The 15,614-nt window shown below is 42.1% G+C and overlaps 1 protein-coding gene across 2 annotated transcripts in view; it reads right to left on the reverse strand.

Moving 5' to 3' along the window:
* MGAT5 (alpha-1,6-mannosylglycoprotein 6-beta-N-acetylglucosaminyltransferase) overlaps positions 1-15,614 on the reverse strand; it is a 272,711-nt gene that overhangs the window by 28,577 nt on the left and 228,520 nt on the right. For both annotated transcript variants that reach the window (XM_012468426.2, XM_012468427.2), the window contains exon 13: positions 6,035-6,181. In XM_012468426.2, the coding sequence (XP_012323849.1) occupies positions 6,035-6,181 (147 nt within the window). The remainder of the gene's footprint in view (positions 1-6,034; positions 6,182-15,614) is intronic.

The raw sequence follows: 15,614 nt of genomic DNA on the forward strand, positions 1-15,614 counted from the left end.
CAGACTCCAGTATACTCAGAGGGCTGGAGGAATTAACTGGCACCCCTCCATCTTTCCCTTAGCCACTGTTCTTTGTAACCTACCACACCAAGAGCATGCATGTGCTATTCAAGGCAGGAAGCCCGACAAGTCCCTGGGCCCAGCAGTGAGCCTCTGCTGGCTGCAGGTTATCTGGCTCTCTACCCAGCAGCACCCCCTCATCTGCCTCTTCAGTTTCCCACCCTTCTAACAGGTGCCCTCTTCCTTGGCTCAGCTCTACGGTCAGTGATGGAAGCTACAGACTCTGCAGGCCCACAGAGCTCAGGAAACTTCCATTTCTTTTTTTCTCTGCACACATTTTGGACTCAACAGTTATCAAGGAAGCCCTAGGCTGGGCCAGGTGTCCGGCTAATCGCCTGAACAAACATTATTTATCAGGTTTATTATGCATCAATGACGATTCTGAGACTGAGAGGCAATTACACTTCCCCCAAGACCATACAAGCCAGAAAGAAGAAGAGCCAACTTCAAATCCAAGTCCTTCAACAACTTCTTAGCTTTGGACAAAAAGGAAGGTAATAATTTTAAAGCATGTTTTTGGGTTCTTAAGACAAAGACAAACAAAAGCCCAATGTAAACACCAGCCTTTTAGTCCAGCTTTTAAAACTTGCCAAACTAAATTCAAGACTGAATTTAGGCCTGTATTTTCTGATGATGAGCAAAATGTCACATCATTTTCATTTTGTGGCCTGGAGAACAAACTAATTAGTTTTTCTGACAGAATCAGGGTAAGTTAAAGTTGTCATCAATGTCACTATTCAGTAATTTACATTTCAGCAGTCTCTCTCCTCTTCCGCCTTTTAAGGTCTCTGCTTATTTACAAGGTTGCTCCTAGCACTCTGAAAATGCAAAATGCTGAGCTATTATCCTTTTACATTTACTGAAGGTTACTTAACTTTACGAGTGAGGCATTTTGTGATTCATTAGTTCCCCTCTGAATGTTATGTTCCTTCTTGTTAATTTATTGAGAACCATCTGATCTAAGCTATTTCACTGTGTATCAATCAGTAAATTTACTGGAGTATAGTTTGTAAAAGTAATGAAAATCTTACTAAATATGAGACATCACTTTGGAGTGGCTATTAAATCTCCAAGGGGAACACGAGTTCTCTTTATGGAACAAAAGGAAAAAAAAAACCCTGAAGCCAGAGTATTTCTAATGGCTTATAAAATGTGAGAATAATGATCAAGAATCTACTCATGTTTCCCAATGTAAAGGTAAAAATCCAATTTATATTAAAATATAATCTGAACCAGCCACATTACTTAAGGCATTGTGGAACTTTTTCCCCTCTGAGTAAACATCATGGTTTGAAAAACATCCAGTGCAAAAATAAAAACCAAGCTAAACTCACATTTAGATATCTGAAGTTTTCTTCTTTTCAAATGAAGGCAAAGAGACATACATGGAGTTGATATAATCAATTTATGTGAATCAACTACTGTTTGATATGCAAGATTAGCTTTGTAATTATGCATACTCTGGTTACAATGTTTCCATTTGCTAAGGAAGAAAAATAACTTCTGGGAATTTTTGACTCTTAGAAATAGACCTGTTGACAGCTCTTTTCCCATTAAAAGCTTCTTTGGTTAGGGGAATTTTGGGGACTTTTGTGAGCTGACAGAGCAGGACAGGGTGACCCACCTGGCCATGAGATCAAGCTCACTGGTCCCTCTCAGTGCTGTCTGATGTTGCCAGAGGGAGCCAACTATCAGAAGGAACCTGCCCTCTTGCATAAAGCAAACTGCCCTTCTTGGGGCCTCCCCAGCTTGTCAGTATTCATGCTTCTCTGGCTTGAGACCTGCTCTCCTTTCCCTTTAAAACACAGCCCCTCCACTATCCCCTTAGCAGCTAACCCTGCACATCATCCACCTGGTTGTTCAACTCCAAGTTCAACTCCCCTCCTGAATTCACTTAGCTATTTTTTCACGCACTTCCACTGATTATATGACTGTCCTATAACTCTTTCATATCAGATTTGGAGCTCCTGGAAAACAGGAAATGTACATCGATGAATTCTCCCAATGCAGCAACTAGTACCATCCCGTGGGGACACATTAAACACCTGTCAACTCCCCGCTGCCTCCTGCCCTCCTGGGGGACCTAGGACTGATGGAGTCATCTGTGTGAGGTCACTCGCTGAGCAACTGTGGAAAGGATCCCACAGTTTCTCTAACAGCATCACATTTAAGGGCTGGTGGAATCATCTGAAGGGATGAAGGGACAGGAGGAACCAAATGCCAGTGTGACAGCTCTAATGCCTATTCTCTTCTTACAGCATGAAGAATGAAAACCTTCCATGACCTTTGCAAAAAGTAAATTACAAAATGATGGCAACTGATAGAAAACAACGAACATATTTTTCTTGATAACTTCACACTGGCTGATCTGATCCATGAAACATTACATCATTCACTGGGCAATGTTCAGATTGTGTTTAAGAGTGTCCCCCCTCCCTTTTTTTTTCCCCAGGAAAAAAATACTCAGTGGCCACAGTGTCATTAAAACCTTTAGAGCCAACATTAAGAAAAACATGTCAGTTGCCAATTTAATCTCAGATACTTTTGTCTCATTTCCCAAAGGCTTGTATGTAGAAACTGCAGTAAGAAAAGAGATGGGCTTCTTTGCTTTGCATGCATTTCAAAAATCATGAGGGAAACAGAAAATCACCATCAGAGTACCACAGTAATAACTGTTGTAGACATGATCCACTGCTATATGATACTATAATTATTTATATAGTATGTGATACCATACAAATCCACTGCTATATGATACAAAAATTTGAGGAGTAACAGGATATTCACATAATCCCAAAGTATTACCCCTACTATAGAGAAAAAGAGCAAAAGAGTAACTTAATAGTTAAGAAACGTGGAAAACACTACCTTAACCAAGTGATCAAGGTTAACATCACAATCAGTACGACATATTGACATCATACGCCCCCTAATATGATGTGCTGAGAACGGTACATCACTTCTGGGATATTCTTGCTAAAAATGCAAAACTTCAAACACATCATGGGAAAACATCAGCCAAATTCAAATTGAGAAAGTGTACAAAAAAAGCTGAACTGTGTTCCTTAAAAGTGGTAAAGTCATGGGTGACAGTGAAAGATTGAATTGTCACAGATCAGAGGAGACTAAGGAGACACGACTACTAAATGCAATGTGGGTCCTGAACTGGATCCAGGAACAGAAAAAGGATCTTAGTGGAAAAACTGGTGAAATCCAAATAAAGTCTGTAGTTTAGACAATACTGTGGTACCAATGTTAATTTCTTGGTTTTGACCCCTGTACTGTAGTTTTGTAGAAGCTGCCATAGCAGCAGCTAGATGAAGGGTATGCCTGAACTCTATTTTATTTTTGCAACTTTTCTGTACCAGTAAAATTATTTCAAAATAAAAAGTAAATTCTAGCAAGTCTACTTGTAGGTACATTCCTCAAAGTATTGAAAGCAGAGACTAAAAATACTTGTATACCACTGTTCATAGCAGCATTACAATGGCCAAAGGTGTAAACAACCCAAATAACCATCAACAGATGAATAAACAAAATGTTGTGTACACACACACACACACACACACACACACACAGAGGCAAATAATCTGAAGACATTTCTCAAAAGAAGATATACTTAAGGCAAACAAACATATGAAAAGGTGCTCAACATCATTCATCATCAGGGAGATGCAAATCAAAACCACGAGGAGATATCACCTCATGCCTGTTAAAATGGTTTTTATCAAAAAGACAAAAGATAACAAGTACCTGGCAAGAATGTGGTAAAAAGGAAAACTTGGTAACCTGCTGGTGAAAATGTAATGTTACAGCCATAATGAAAAAGAAAATGGAGGTTCCTCAAAAAATAAAAAATAGAACTCCACATAAGCCAGCAATCCCATTGCTGGGTATATATCAAAAGCAATTAAAATCAGTATGTTAAAGAGGTATCTGCACTCCCATATACACTGCAGTGTTATTCATAATAGCCAAGATATGGAACCAAACTAAGTGGTCTTCAGTGGACAAATGGATAAACAAATTACGTGTATATGAAATATTTAGCCTGCAAAAGAAGGAAATTCTGTCACTGGTGGCAACATGGATGAATGTGGAAAACATTATGCTAAGTGAAATAAGCCAGACACAGAAGGAAAATTCTGCATGATCCCACATCGATGTGGTATGTAAAATAGTGAACTCACAGAAGCAGAAAATAGATTTGTGATTCCCAGAGACTGGTGCACGGGGATTGGGGAGATGTTGGTCAAAGTTTGAGTTAGGCAAGTTGAGTAAGTTCTGGAGAGCTAGTGTGCAGCATTATGACTACAGTTAACAGTACTGCACTGCATACTTGAAAATTGCCAAAAAAGGAGATCATGTGTTTTTGCCATGAAAAAAAAATCTATTTAGTATGTAAGCTGATGGATATTAGCTTGATTGTAATGACTATTTCACAATGTGTATATTTATCAAAACATCAAGGTGTACACCTTAAATATATTTATTTGTCAAAAATAAACAAAAAACCCAAGGAGTGATTTATTCGTTTCTGTTCTACCCCAAACTCTAAAGTTTCAAACAAGTCAGTCACATGCTAAAGCGGAGATTACTAAACTGAGATATTTTCACTGCTGGGTAGCATCTTTTTAAACTTTTCAGAAGACTAGGTTCATGGCAGACTGAATGTCCCTAGTCTCTATGTCCTATCACTTCCTATAGCACCTAGCACACAGATGTGCATTAAATATTGCTGAGTTATGAATGAATAAACTGACCTCTTAATACAAAACCACTCCCCAAATGAAGAATTCAAATTATTATTCTAGAAGGAACCCCACCCCATCCCATCTCCCACCTAGACACACACACAGGTAACCCTTGTTGGAGGTTATCTGGGCCACAGATTAACCTTTCATAGATAAACTATGGATCTTATTGATCTTCTATCTCCTTTGGCCATTTCAGCAATGACAGAAAGGGTCAGAGAAAAATAACTCTCAAAATAATCAGTTCTGTAAATTGTCAAGGTTTCTGACTGACCAATAAAAAATAATCATTGAAAATGCACCTTATATACTCTTGGGGAGAGAAAATGACTCAGAAGGTTTAAAGATAGAATTGAAAAATTTATGTTTTATAAACTGTCGTTCTATATTGATATGCCATAGGAGGGCTGCTCATCAATGTAATCCCCCAATCAAAGGCCCTGAATGACAAGGATGCTGCTATGACTTACCTTTATAAGCGGCCTGCAGAGCCACTTACTACTAACTACACAGAAATAATGAGAAAATCAATCTTATGGTTTCTTGCACACACCTGTTTCTGACCAGATGCATAAACATCCAGCTTGATCACTTACACTTAGCTGTAAAAGACTTTTGTTTATTGCCCTAAATCAATCCAACTACCCTCAACAGTGATGCATCACACACTGCAGATTTTCAACAAGATCTCTGAAGGCAATTCAAATGAGGCTTCTGTAAATGGTTCTAGCAATGGCGGGATTACATCTCAGGATGGTGGGTGAAAAATAAGTCTCATTACTTCAACTACCCACAATATTCCTGGTATCCTGAGGTTGACGTTCTTTGACAACTCCCACAGCCCACTTTTTATTCTCCAAAGCCCATCACAGGGAGCGGATTCTCCACAAACATCTGCTAACCAGTTGACCTCACTCCTTAAACTCCAAACATTCAGGAAATCAGAGTTCAGTTATGAGCAGAAGGCTAGAATGTCTGAGTTTACAATAAGCTAGAGTTGGGGTAGACTGTCAAGATCCCTTACCTGGTGAAGGCAGAAGCAGATTCAAATACTGGCCCTAACTCGCAAGGTGATGACATGATCAGGTCATTTGTCTCTCTAAGCCTCCACATCATATCTCACCCAACCATGTTAAATGAAGTTAAATATCGACACCAGCACTCAATAAATAGCTATTATTCATATTATTCAAAGTAGAATAATTTTGATAGATGCTTACCTCTCTCAGAGTTGGCTTGCCAATGAAAAAGTCTGTGTTTTTGCTGCTTTTGGGTGGGTTGAACTTGGGATTCAGAAAAGCACATCCATTTGCGATAGCCTCCAGGGGAGCTGGGCCCTCGTAAGGGAACCCAAGTCCAACGAACAACTGTAAGACAGAAAACCACACATTATATAAACATATCAGGCAGGACGTGCATTCCTGGCTTGCAGGGGGCGGTTCTGTGGCCCATTCCCGTGTGTACAACTCACTTTGGAAGGCTCCCAGGCCCTGGGGAGTGGGGCAGAGAGAAGTCAGCTTATACTAGGATCTGAAAAAACTACAAACTTTTAAAGGCCCCACAAAGCTGCTCAGCTCACTGTGGTCTCTTCCACTAAGCAAGCAAAAAATTAAGTGTCTGGGGATATCAAGGGGTTAGGGAGGTTGGGGTATTAAAGAAAACACCACCACCACCACCACCACCACCACCACCAAGACCCAACAATAATCTTTCTGTAACTCACCAGGAGACATGACTGGAAAAACACTTGCTTAACTACACAGAAGGTTTCTTCATTGAACCAAAGAAACAACAGGCCCTTTCAGGAATGCTGGGCGGAGGGACAGAAAGGTCACTTGGAGATTTGATTGCAGTTCAAATGGAACTGCTTTAAAATGATGGTAGGTCAGTAAACACAGGTTTTCATAATGGGTTTGACACTGGGGGACACCAACATCTTGGTGTTTATTTTCCCCTCAGATAAAGAGAGGGTGCTGTGTTTCTGAATCTGCAAGGCAGCTGCTTCCCTTTCTAGCAGGCAAACCATGTGCTTCCCCCAAGACAGACCATAGATGGCAGCAACAACTTGCTCTGAGAACTCAGAGCAACCACCGAAGCTGGGAGCCACGATGACAAAGGGGGCAAGCTGCAGTTCAGTGGTGCTAATTTCCTGGGTCCAAAAATGAAATAACTGCTCCCAGAAATGCCTCGGCACATACCATCTCGGTGCATACTTCTCACTGCTGGAGCACCGCAGGTTGTTGATAGGCAGGGTCCAAGCCTGGGCTTGATGAAGCTGTGTCCTCCCTACCCACATCAAGGAGCCTGTTCTGTTCTAGCCCCCAGAGGTACATTAAGTGAGAAAGGATAACTGGGCCCCAGGGTGTCGTTTCCTTCTGCCCCCACACAGAGCATCACCTACCACATGGTCAAGTGCTGAGAGTGAAGGAGATGGCTCAACTAGATTTAGCTGCATGCTGGGCTCTCTTTTATCTTCCTCTTTTCACAGCAATCCCCTACTTCCTACCAGCTCCCCTCTCTTTGCAGCTGCTCTAACTGAACCATCATGTAGAAAGGTTCAGCTGGAGGGTGCCAGGCCCGAGCTGCTGGGCTATATGTGTCAGGCCAACCCTGAGCACAGCCCATATGTGACATACTGGAGAACCAGGGAGCTCCTGAAGGAATTCTGGGCAAAGCACTAACATCTCAGGTTTTCTGGACCTATTCACTTTTGTTTTGCACACAACAGGGTACTCAATCTTTTTGGTTTTTTGAAAGAATAAACTTTCATTTCCTGCAAACCACAGGATCATAATGCCAGAGACGTCCACAGGGCAGGGAGTTGGGGAGAAAAGAAGCTTTGAGAGGCCAGCAGAGCTCCTCCTAATGCTGGCTGGGTCATTTCCCCTTGAGCAGTAGAACCACCGGAGATCACGGGTGGGGGTGGGGGTGGTGTTGAGGAAAACTTGGTAGCTAGGAGCTTGGAAGCTGTAGGATAAAGGGAAAGCTCTACTATCATTAGGAAGCTCCTGCTCTGCATTTTACTCTTATTATACAGCTAACAGAAATGAGATTGTCAGAGAACTTTTAACTATGGGGTGTGGCCTGGGCAGGTGGCTCAGGGGTGGGGGAGATCTGACGGCTTCAGAAAAAAATGGAAGAAAACAGTGGGATGTACTAGTCCCAGGATGTCCCAGCTTTATGGAATATGAAGAATCCAGGGTTGTTATCCTCCAGGCTTGTGATCTCTGTGATCTGCCCTCTCCTAGAGGATGTGCTAGCTCTCCAGTGGAAAACAGATGACCTTCGTCAGGCCATGGCTGGGCACAAGGTATCACAGGAAGCCCAGAACTTTCTGACTGAGAAGAAAGGTACTAGAAGATGCAGATCAGGATCTCTGCAGGTTTAGTTAAGAGAACCCACAGTGCTTCCTGACCTCTGAAAATCAAGGCCTGCCATCAAGTATGGATACCGTCATCAACTCTAAATTTCAAAGACCAACTCTGGAGGAAATGCAAGCAGCGCAATGTTTATCTATTTAAATAGAAAATCTTGGGAGAAAATTTAATTAGCTTCTTTAGACCAACCAATCTGAACCCATTAATTAACAGGATTTCAGGCTGTTGCTTAATGGACTTGAATGTAACCTAGGTTTAATAATACCTGAATAACAATATAAACCATCTCTTCTGCCCTGTGAGCACCAGAATATCTCAGGACACCTAAAATAAAAACTTTAGGGTAACTCTCCCAAGCCTCATGTGTTCAGAATGAAGCCTAAGCAAACGCTACATAATTTCCTGGCAATGAGCTTTTTGTCACACAAATTAAGATTGTAGCAAAAGAATTACTTGGAAACACCAAAATAATCTTTTTGGTCACTTCAGTAAATAAGCATTTTTTTTCTGGCTTCTTGTGTACTTATTACCTGTGACATTCCAATGGAGCAGATGTGTTAAGATCAAATAGCACATCTGATGTCTGAATGAAAACACAATAGGCAGAAAGAGTTCATCACCACCAAACAGCACTCTGTAAACTTCCATGCACTTATGGTCTTGCCACACACTGGCACCTTAACCACACTGAATTGCTTTTCCCGTAATCCCCTGCTATTCTGCCTACTTACCAATTTCCTTAGCAAGGAAGTGAAAGACACACTGCGAGAATATACTCAAGTGCCAAGGCTTAACTCTGCCAGAGAAAACTGGCTATATTTTATTTATACTTCACCTGGCCTTCAGAAGCCCAGAATCTAATATGGATGTTCCAGATGACAAAATATCTCCATGGCTGTGACTCTAGCTCCATCAATGAGTATTTCTACACAGAGGAATTGGTGCTCTAAGATTAAATTTTTGAACTAATGCTAAACAGAGAGAACAGATGAAGCACCACACGTTTTCTTCACGGTATAGGATTGGGATGTTCCTACACATCCACAAAGGATCCAGTAAAACCACTCAGATTTTCCCACTCTGTGAAAGAAGAAACAATTGTTTTAAATTGCTAAGTGAAGTAAGAATCCTTTAAATATGGATAAAGGGGATTTTATCCATGGGCTTGGTCAGTTTCACTCTTGATGGGGAACACTGAGGATAATCCTAAATAGGAAGTGCACACTCAACACATAACTTCTCGGACTAGTTTCAATTAGCAAAGTTAGTGTGGTGACTCTAGCGGGAAACCGAGCAATGAATCACCCGCAGTTCACCAGATGAACTGATGAATTCATTATTGGCACAAAGTGCCCAGAACAATGTGGTAATTAATAGCACAGGTTCTGGAGTCAGATCAGGCTTCAAGGCCTGGCTCCATCGTTTACTAGGTCAGTAACAATGACAAATTGCTAGGTGCTTCTGTCTATGGATTCTTTAAGGCTCATTTATAATCTATTCTCTCTATTTATAGGACCTTCATCCAGGTAATAAGCTTTCTAAACCTCAGTCTTTCATGTGTAAAATGGATAAAATAACAGTGTTTTATTTCATGGGGATGCTGTGAGGATTACATGAGCTAGTACATGAAAAGGATTCATTCCAAGGCTCAGCACTTAGTAAGCATTCAGTAAACAGTCACTCAAGTTCAAATCCATATGTGACTTCAGGCAGCCACATATCATGGCCTTGTATTGGAATTTACGTGTGCAGGAGTTATGTCTGTGGGTTTTTACAAGATGTTCAGCACCTGCATGTGCATTTATGAGTTCTCACTGTTTCATAAAGTACCTGTACTAAAAAAAAGGGGAGGGACATTCATCAGAAGAGAGAGGTAAGAGATGATATGGTTTATAGTGAATGCCACATAAGCCAGTCCCACGAGTCACATGCTATGGCTAAGCTTTATTTTTTACACAATGACGGAATCATTATATTAATGTTTCTGGTAATAGGTATCCTTTCATATCTTAAAAATAACCCAGACAAGGGCTGGGTATGAAGAAGACAATTTTTCCAAAATGTGATGCTTTTATGTAGCCCAAAGAGTCCCTCTCTGGCCATCTGCCTTCTTTCAGGTACCAGATGCTTAAGGGAAAGATAAACAGTGACCCAACTCTCTCACATCCAGGTTGGCACTATCCTCATAAGAGTTCCACAAGCCCATGACTCATGACCTGAAGACTCTCTAGGGAAGAGCTGAAAGGGCCAAGGAGGCAAAGATAAGGAGACCCACTGAATGTGTTTACATGCTCAAAGCACACTTTTGTCAACATCCCCTGCTAAACCAAAGACTATTTCCTGAAGACCAGCAGGCTGATCATGCCCAGCTACCTAAATACCCTTTTAGAAACAAAACAACAGCAACAACAACAACAACAAAAAGGCCAGGTGTGGTGGCTTGCGCCTGTAATCCCAGCACTTTGGGAGGCTGAGGTGGGTGGATCACGAGGTCAGGAGTTCGAAACCAGCCTCGCCATATGGTGAAACCCCATCTCTGCTAAAAATACAAAAATCAGCTGGGCATGGTGGCATGCACCTGTAGTCCCAGCTACTCAGGAGGTTGAGGCAGAAGAGTCTTTTGAACCCGGGAGGCGGAGATTACAGAGCTGAGATTGCACCGCTGCACTCCAGCCTGGGCAACAGAGAGAGACTCCATCTCAAAAAAACAAAACAAAACAAACAAAAACCAAACCACAAACAACACCATCAAGATAAAAAGTTCTTGAGTTTCCATCATTTGAAAGCCCCAATATAAAATCAAATGCATTACAATTCACTTTGTAAATGTATTAACTTGGAGATAGGGGAATAAAAGAGTATTTGCATAAATTTAAACCTGTAGATGCTGAACGTGTTCAGCTGGGCCAGCCTGAAGTGCTCACCATTAAAAGTCCATTCAAACATCACCTCCTGGGAGGACCCTTTCCTGACCACGCCTCTCTCACACAAATTCCACACCACAATAACCCCTCAGCTCCCAACATGGGAGGCAGCAAAACAGGCTTATTCACCACCAGAGCCTCAGTGGTGCTTCATTAAATGGTACTGTTTTAACAATACTAAGATCACTGGATTTTTGTGAAGAAAAGAGTGAATACACAGAATACACAGGAAGGGTTTAGCATAGGGCCTAGCACATGGTAGAGGGGAGACATAATGGCTGTTACTGCTATAGGAAGCCACAGACAGTGGCTCCTGTCTTCTGAATGGGACCACCCCCCCATCCACTACACTGATTTCACAAGTCACAGGACCACATTTTACACAGCTGAACTGTAGGCCCCACTCACAGTGTGACAATAAGGTTTTATGTTGGTATCATTATTTGAAATTATTACTGGTTCTACCTGTGTACTTTTCACATTGTTACAGTTACCTGCTTTCCTTCTCCAGCACACCTGTATGCTCCTTGTGGGCAAAACTGCTTGAGTCATCATTGTCTCAAGAATGTCTAGACTAAGGCCTACAATATATCTAGTACTTAATATTACACTTACTTGCTGGATGAAAGAGCAAAAGAACAAATACGAGACTGGATCTTTCCAGCAATCAAATGTCTCTGCACAGAGGCCGAACATGTTGTACATATTTGGGTGTGGGGATGCGCTTTTGCTCTGAAAGTCAGATAGGTTACTGATTCAGACCTCCGTATACGCTTCAGTCTACATACACGTATAGATGGGGAGGAAGGAAGGAGGCATGTATGTGTTCATATAATTTTTTCCCCCATTTAGATGGCATGGAAATGACTTGAAGTATGTTCACTAGGATGAAAACTGCTTCAGTTGGCTGCCTGAAGGCAAATGGGAATCTGTAACAGAAATAGAAGGACTGCTCCCCCTAAGGAAGCAAGCTCTTGGGCTATCACTCACAGGGCCTGGAGATGTAGGCAACATCACAGAAAGGCAGGCATGGGGTATCAGAAGGATACTGTCCCTAGCTGGGGAGATCTTACAGCTCTAGGCACATGCCATATGAGAACAGGAGGAAATCTTAGAGATCCCAGATGGTCAGTGTGTTTCCTTTTGACTCCTTCCTTCCTTCCTTCTTTTTTTTTTTTTTTTGAGATGGAGTTCCACTCTGTTGCCCAGGCTGAAGTGCAGTGGCACAATCTTGGCTCACTGCAACCTCTGCCTCCCGGGTTCAAATGATTCTCCTGCCTTAGCCTCTCAAGTAGCTGGGACTACAGGCACCTGCCAACACACCTGGCTAATTTTTTTTTTTTTGTACTTTTAGTAGAGATACGGTTTCACTATGTTTGCCAGGCTGGTCTTGAATTCCTGACCTCGTGATCTGCCTGCCTCAGCCTCCCAAAGTGCTGGGATTATAGCTGTGAGCCACTGCGTCCAGCCCCTTCATTCTTTATACAATCATCTAAATACCTTTTATAAGCTAGGCACTGTAAATGCACCTGTGGATAGAACAAGCAAAGGCCGTCTCCCCTCAAGTAGCTGCATGAGGGTCTGCTGCCTCAAGCCCTGGGTTTTTCAGACAGCCTTTTTTAAAGACAGGGTCTCCCTCTGTCACTCAAGATGGAGTGCAGGTGACCTCGGCTCACCACAACCTCAGCCTCCTGGACTCAAGTTATCCTCCCATTTCAGCTTCCAGAAAATCTAGAACTACAGGTGAATGCCACTATGCACAGCTAATTTTTTATAGAAATGGGTTTTCACCACGTTGCCCAGGCTGGTCTTGAACTCCTGGGCTCAAGCAATTTGTCCACCTCAGCCTCCCAAAGTGCTAAGATTACAGGTGTGAGCTACTGCACTGCACCCGCCTCAGACAGGTTTGTGACTATATCCAAGCTCAGTAAGAATAGACATAGTTGCGGGGGGTGGGGAGGGCAGGGTGGCACAGTCAGGCATAAGGATAAGATGGGTCAGAGGCGCACATACTGCTTATTTGCCAGGCCTGCCCAGGTTCCTAGGTGAGTCCCACAGGTAAGCTGATAAGCTGACATGATGGGGAAATAGGACTGTCATGACCCACCCAAGTCTTGGAGAGGTTAATGAGTGGAGGTCTGGGTACAGAAGGGGGACAGCAACAGCACATGCAGAAGCCACAGCTTTGCCTGGTTTTTTCCCCACAGCCACAATGTTTTCAACTGTAGAAAGGACAGTACTGGTCCAGCTCACAAACCACTGAGTGAGCTCCAGATGCAAACGCACTATTCAGTATCATATATGAAATAAGGAAGACTGGGGGAGGTGGACATGAAGAGGTTAAAACCAGGAAGATGAAGAGAGAAGCCAACTGAAAAGAGATGGAGATTTAAGCCAAAAACAAAAACATGCCACCCTAGTGAATCCTAATTTGCTGGCTTACACTGCACTCCTAGAGTTTGCTGGACTGAATGACTCGCCTGTGGTCATGTAATAAATAATTCATTCATCCAAATTTATACCCCAATTAGAAGGGTCTGATAGATCCCAACAACTTCCTGGCACTTTTAGCCCCAGTATTAGTGTTATATTGAATTCCTTCCATCTTCACAGGTTCCCTGAAGCAAGAGGCTACTAATGACACCTGCACCCCTAATGGCATACCTGGACAAAATTCTGCTGAGCAGAGGTTTCCTAAGCTTGGTGCAGAGATTCAAAGATGGCTTGTAAAGAAAAATAATGAGTCAGAAACTGATTAAGCATCAATCATCTCTCCATGTCTCTAACCCTCTTGAGATCAGCCCTGCTTCTCTGACCAGTAAGGAGTGCAAGAAGTATGTGAATCCTGTTCATGCTGCAGACATTTGCTTCTTGGCAGCTCCAGTTCCCCTTTCCAATGTGGATTAGAATAAATGGCTTTTTAATTGCTCAGAGACACAGAGAAAGGCATCAGAAACAGAAAGGGTTATAGATGCAAAGCCTGATTGGTTTTTCATGTCATTATTTCAAAGCTGAAGGTTCATTCACTTTGGAGCCTGCGGCTGTGTGCTGGGTGTGAGGTGAGTCAGCAATACACTGCCCCATTTTTGTCATATTTGCCAAATGTCTGAGACATGATTCCACTCAGAGTATGTTAATATACTCTAGTCAGGGAGCAGGCAACAGGTAATGGGATCAGTGCCACACTCTACGTGGGTCCCAGTTTTTCAAGGATGAACATATACCCTTCATGCTCTTTATTTCAGCCTGCAATCTTGTTCATTACGCAAACTTGGATATAGTGGCCTGGGCCTTTCCTGCCTCTTTTCTTTTCCACCCCTGGACATCAGGGATCTCCACTCTGGCCTATTTCCTAGTCTCTGACAGGGTAATGGATGGTAGGTAAGTAAGGGTTCTTTTAAAATTTGCGAAGCTGAGAGAGACATTCATGAGGCTGGGTTAATAAAAGTGTGCGAGACAGTAATGACACGCTGCTGAAAACCAGCTCTGCCAAATGGTTTTTAAAGGAGCTTGAGCTCTTTCCACAATCCGATGTGGAGAAAAGTAAAATGAAACAAATGGCAAAAATAGCACTGCCATTAAAGGGCCCAGACATTCAGATGATTCTAAAATGTCAGCCTATGACAGAAGGTGATGGAAAGCAAACAGTGAAAACTAGAGAACACACTTCACTCCTGGATAACCAAAAAGAGTCATCAGACTGCAGATGACCTTGGAAGGAAATAAAATCTTAAAACAAACCAGGTCTTTGGCCAAAAGGCTGAAGAATTTGTCAAACTATTTTATTTGTGGCATCATACAAATACCTTGGACACAGAAAGGATCAAATGCATTTACAGATGGAGAAACTGAGGCAAAGAGGAGATATATAGTCTTCTGGCTAATGGGTGTCTATTTAGTGTTCTTAAGTTCAGGTGTTTATGAGGATAGTACATCAAGGGCCTAGCAGAGCTTTAATTTGCAATTAAAAAATTGTAAGTTAGGGCCATCTCTAAGACTTGACCCCAGTTTACTGTGGGCAAGCCAAACTCTCTAGCCTATTTCCTCATGTTCAAAATAAAGTTAACAATAATACCTGCTCTATCTACCTCTTAAGGCTGTTGTGAGAATCAAAGAAGATAGCGTATGTGAATACACTTTATATAAATGAAGTATCACACAATGATTGGCAATCAAGATTATGCCATAGAAGTCCACCTGCTTATCCTCTCTCCCCTACCTTGAACATAAAAACAAAGTGAACCACAGATGACAGCTGAGAAATGCACTACTGATAACAAGCTTCCTTGTGCTTAGCACACCATGAGAGGGATCCATGTGCCTTCTTCACACCTGCATCCCTTGTACAACGTCTAGCACTTTGCAGCTACTTAATATTTGTGAAATTCATAAATAAAAACTTATTAATACACCAGATAGGGTTTATCTAATACACTGAAGTACCAGCCAATCCTTCAAGGCCAAACTCTCGTTTCTTCACAAGTCCCTGAACTTTATTT

Source organism: Aotus nancymaae, unplaced genomic scaffold (assembly GCF_030222135.1).
Source record: "Aotus nancymaae isolate 86718 unplaced genomic scaffold, 86718_ANA_hifiasm-v0.15.2.pri h1tg000029l, whole genome shotgun sequence".
In the NCBI taxonomy this organism is placed as follows: domain Eukaryota; kingdom Metazoa; phylum Chordata; class Mammalia; order Primates; family Aotidae; genus Aotus; species Aotus nancymaae.